This window comes from Grammomys surdaster, unplaced genomic scaffold, assembly GCF_004785775.1.
Source record: "Grammomys surdaster isolate TR1022 unplaced genomic scaffold, NIH_TR_1.0 1164, whole genome shotgun sequence".
NCBI lineage: Eukaryota > Metazoa > Chordata > Mammalia > Rodentia > Muridae > Grammomys > Grammomys surdaster.
This window is the reverse complement of record NW_021605583.1, coordinates 2,832-7,613: the sequence shown is the minus strand read 5'-3', so window position 1 is coordinate 7,613 and position 4,782 is coordinate 2,832. Positions and strand designations below refer to the sequence as shown.

General features: G+C 40.6%; 1 protein-coding gene across 1 annotated transcript; it reads left to right on the top strand.

Moving 5' to 3' along the window:
- The first annotated feature begins 536 nt into the window (after positions 1–536).
- Positions 537–4,441, top strand: Btg4 (BTG anti-proliferation factor 4). Its single transcript, XM_028783865.1, has 5 exons — positions 537–722; positions 1,029–1,227; positions 1,683–1,820; positions 2,373–2,571; positions 3,639–4,441. Exons 2-5 carry the CDS (start codon positions 1,055–1,057, stop codon positions 3,879–3,881), a joined length of 753 nt encoding a protein of 250 aa, XP_028639698.1. The 5' UTR covers positions 537–722; positions 1,029–1,054; the 3' UTR covers positions 3,882–4,441.
- The last annotated feature ends 341 nt before the right edge of the window (positions 4,442–4,782 follow it).

Below are 4,782 nucleotides of genomic sequence, written 5' to 3'. Positions count from 1 at the left end.
TGGAGGAACTGGTTAATATTGAGTAGTAGGCTATACCTTGCCTTTAGAAGACCATTTAAGTATATCTGAGGTTAATGTCTAAGAATCTGATTTTTGAATTAGTAATCAGTAGCTCTAACCAGGAACCTAATAACTTACTCTTTGGGAATCAACTTATCTACTCATTCTACAAAAGAATTAACAAACACCAGTATGTAGTCAACATAAAGATGGGTAACAGAAATATTGGCTTAGGTTTTTAAAAAATCCAAGAATAGATTCTTTACTATGTTGGCAAAGATGAAATTATTGGGAAATATGATATATAGAAAGGAAGAAGACTAGATTTTTGCTATTTGTCATTAGCAAAACAGAAAAAAATAAATCCATTTGAAAATCTTTAACCACTTTAGAGAATAGTCTAAAATTGCCCTGGGAGAATCCGATAAGTTGTTGGAAAAGCTGTGTGATTAAACTAGTGGATAGCACCTGGGTGGGGTGACCAACCAATCAGCCTTAGCAGCCAGGCATATATGGAGTAGCTCCAAACATCACCAAAACAGGCATGGGTGAGAGTTGGCAGCAAGTAGTATAGCCGGCTCTCTAACCTTGGGCCACTTTCTGTAGAGACCAGAGAAATCTTGCTAGCAACTGTAATATTTTTTTATCAATCTTTTACTGTGCAGTTTTGTAAGCCACATTTTCCAACGGAGGTCCTCTGAAGCCTGAATATTTGACTCTTTGTAAGTATGTTCTTAAAAGGTGGCTGCTACTGGCCCACTCTCCACACTGACAGCTTGGTACTTATGTCGCATCTTGATTGGTGAAGTGCTTTAAACTTTAGAAACACCGTTTCTCTTTTAGAAAAGCGTGAAAACAGTCAGGCTGAAGATGTATTTTGTTGTTCACTGGGGATTTTTTTTCCCTCAAAAAAAAAAAACAATTTAAGTTTAAGGCATATAAAACTTCCAGCTGGCAGTTAGCTGTTGCTGCTAAGTGAAACCTTGGCTCTTCTGTAATCCTGTCTTGCTTTCTTCCCATGGCTTTAGGTTTTTACACAGACTGGGTTGGAATCATGAGAGATGAAATTGCAACTGCAGTTTTTTTTGTCACAAGATTGGTGAAAAAGCACGAGAAACTGAACACACAACAGATAGAAGCCTTCGCACTGAAGCTGATGGCTGTCTTGTTTGAGAAGTACCGAGGTCACTGGCACCCTGACTGCCCTTCCAAGGGGCAGGCTTTCAGGTGAGAGCTCATGTGGCCAGGGCAGGGAGGAATCAGTCACCAAGAGCATCTGCAGAGAACACAACAACTTGTGTTGTCTGTCTCCAAGTAAGGGGCCTTTGCTGGGCTTCTATTAATTTGTTTGAACATGGCTTTAAGGAGGTTTAATGGATGATGTACAGACAAACGCTACAGACCTGTGTAACTAGGCGCATTAGAGAGTTTCTCATTTGTTTGCTAAAAAAGACAGACCATGAATGTCTGGTCACCCAACAATGTGATCTAATGTCATGCCACCCATTCTGGGTCGCTGTAGCAAAAGTCACTGAAGTTTTACTTTCATTTGTAAGCATGCAGGGTAGAGGAGGATAAGAAGGTGTGGATAGGGCAAGAGCTGTCCCCGGGATATGTGATTTCCAGCTGAAATACTCGGCAACAAACCTTGCTTGCCCTTTCTTGCGTTATATTCTCCTCAGGTGCATCAGGATAAACAACAACGAGAATAAAGACCCTGTTTTAGAAAGGGCTTGTTCTGAAAGTAATGTGAATTTTTTTCATCTGGGACTTCCAAAGGAGATGACCATATGGGTCGATCCCTATGAGGTGTGCTGTAGGTGAGTACTTTCATGGTTGTATGCTTGGTGTCACCAGAAACGTTAGGTGGTTTAGCCAGCTCTGTGTACCTTTATGAAAGATGACAGCCAAAACATCGGCTTGGCAACAAGGACACTATTTGATCATGGTTTCAGATGCAAACTTTGACTAGCCAACACACATTTCCATTAGGGATGGTTGACTTGGCAAGCACAAAGGCACTGTGGTGTATTTGCAGTATGACTCAGGTCATTGCAGCCTATTGCATACTCCAGATTTACAGTTTTTAAGTCCTGTAGGAGGCATCCAGAAGTCAGAGGAATCATCTAACATGGTGGAAAACTCAGTCCAGTAATTGACCCAAAAGAAACCAAAAGGATTTTTTTGGTTTTTGTTTTTCGTTCTGACCAATTAAAGGCTATGATTACAAGATATGCTCCCTAACTACCATCATAGGAGCTTCAGGTTATAGTATCATTTAATATGCTTTTTTAAAGAGCTAGCATCTTTAAAATAGTGATGAAATTTGTGAGAAGTTGAGTCTCTAATGAGTATTTTCTTTTCCTGCTTAGGTATGGTGAGAGAAAACATCCCTTTACAATTGCTTCTTTTAAAGGGAGATGGGAGAACTGGGAGTTAGCGCAGCATGTCAGCTGTGCAGTCAACAGAGCCACAGGAGACTGCTCCTCTGGCACATCCTCTGATGAAGAAAGCTGTGGCAGGGAGGCCCAAGTCATTCCCAAAGTGAACAACCCGAAGAGCATCTACCAGGTTGTGTGCGGCACTGTGTGTGGTGTGCCTTCTTTTTATTCTAGAACATTCTAAAAGGAGCAAAAGCCAGGGAAATGATACAGATAAGTCCTCTTCCTGACGTCAGTATTTTGGCAGAATCTTTTCTGTCTCGTTAGCACTTGAACATTTTCGCCACGTGGTTGAGTTCTTGAATGTGACATGGTCTTTTGTTGCCCTGTTTCTTCACAGAGCACTTGAAAGCAGCTGGGTTTCCTTCTACGTTAACTTCAGGTTCAATTGTATTAGTTAGTGGAGCTTTTTTTTTTTTAAGTATAAGACTCTCTAAAAGCCCAGGCTGGCCTGCAATGTATGACCCTTTAAGTCCCGCCTCTCACCTGCTTGAGTTCTGTGGTTAACAGTGTGTTCCTCCTCACTCAGTTTAGGAGGTTTTGTCAATCAGAATGAACCAGGCCTGACAGGTGCCTGCTCAGATGCCGAGCTCCTTTTCAGTCCTATGTGGCTACCTTTCTTTTTGGGAGAGTCTCACAAATTTCCCCAAGGCCATAAACTTTTTGTCCTCCTACTTGAGCTTTCCACATAGCCTACACTGAAGGCTTTGCTGTAACACAGCGTAAAGGCTTGGGGTTACATTTAAGAATTCATCTTAGATGCTAGAGAAATGGCTCAGCAGTTCAGGGGACTGTCTGCTCTTTCAGAGGACCCAGGTTTCTCCCAGTACCCACTTTTGTGGCTTATAGCCAACTGTAACTCCAGTCATGGGGGATCTGATACCCTCTTCTGGCTTCTGCTAGCCTCAATGGGCACCAGGCACCCACATGATATAGAGACATACTCAGGCAAAACATCCAAACACATAAAAGAAAAAAAATCATCTTGTTAAAGATAGATAAAAGTTAATGATGATCCTCAAGGCATATAAAATGCTGGAAATCTTCTGTAGGTGACTATTTACTTTGATTTCTTAGTTTGTAATCCCTGTGTTTTCAAGGGACTTCACTTCTGAGAAATGGGTTTATAGTCTCAAGAGCTGCCTGTTAGTCCGGTGATCTTCATAAATTGTTTTTCCTGTCTTTTCTCCTTCCCAGGTTGAAAACTTCAAACAGTCCTTCCAGCCGTGGCTCTGCCACCCCCGTAGAAAGCATTTGGCAGATGGTCGTGGGTGCCTCCTGGGGGCTGCTTATCACCCAGTGCCCAAGAACTCTAAGTGGTGCAGGCCTGCTGGGCGTCGGGTGGACAGGTATCACTGGGTCAACGCACAATTGTTCAGTGGTCAGACAGCACCAGGAGAGCTTGGAGAAGAGACCTTGTCTCCCCTAAAGCAAAAATGAGGCTAAAGCCAAGAAATGCCCCCAGTAGAAAAAAAGTGACTGATTCAGGGATGTGAGCATACAAGGATATCCTTGAACACAACAGAGACCATCACTTGACTTTTAGCTACTTTTAGTTCTTATTTAACTTTATGTAAAATTTTTATGAACACTAGTGGATATATGTGCCTAGTAATGTGATAGAACGGAAATGTTGCCTGTGATAAAATAAAATGAATTATAGGAAGACTTGAAATAAATACTCTTGTGTTTTTAACAAACTCCTAGTTCTGTTTGTTGCAAGAAAGTTTCAAGTCTTGTCTTAGTCATTGTTTTAAAAGTAGATTTTCAACTAAGGAAGATTGATCCTGACAGAAAACCCCTCTGGACTTGTCTTTTTTCTTGTAACCAGTCTAGTTTATAAATATGGTAAGAACTTGGTGGAAATTTTTAACATAAATCCCTTTTTATATCTTTTGAGAAGTTTGATTTACAACTAAACATTAATAGACTTACTGATATGATCCATTTTATAGAAGTGATATTTGCTTCTTATAACGTTTTCAAACTAAGCCAAGAAATGCACTACTGAAAGAAATAAAAATTCCTATTAGCAAGCCTCATGTGACCATTAGTAACATAAAATGGTGGTCATGCTGCAGATATACTTTGCATATATACAGATTTAAGAATGGGTACACATTCTTAAACTCATCTTAAATTTTATCTGGAACCCAACATTGTGTTAGTGCAGTACCTAAAGCTTTTATTGTCTATATATATATCCGTTTGTTGCTATGACTACCATCCGAGTTAAGATTTTTTTTTTTTTTTTTTTTTTGGTTTTTCGAGATAGGGTTTCTCTGTGTAGCCCTGGCTGTCCTGGAACTCACTCTGTAGACCAGGCTGGGCTCGAACTCAG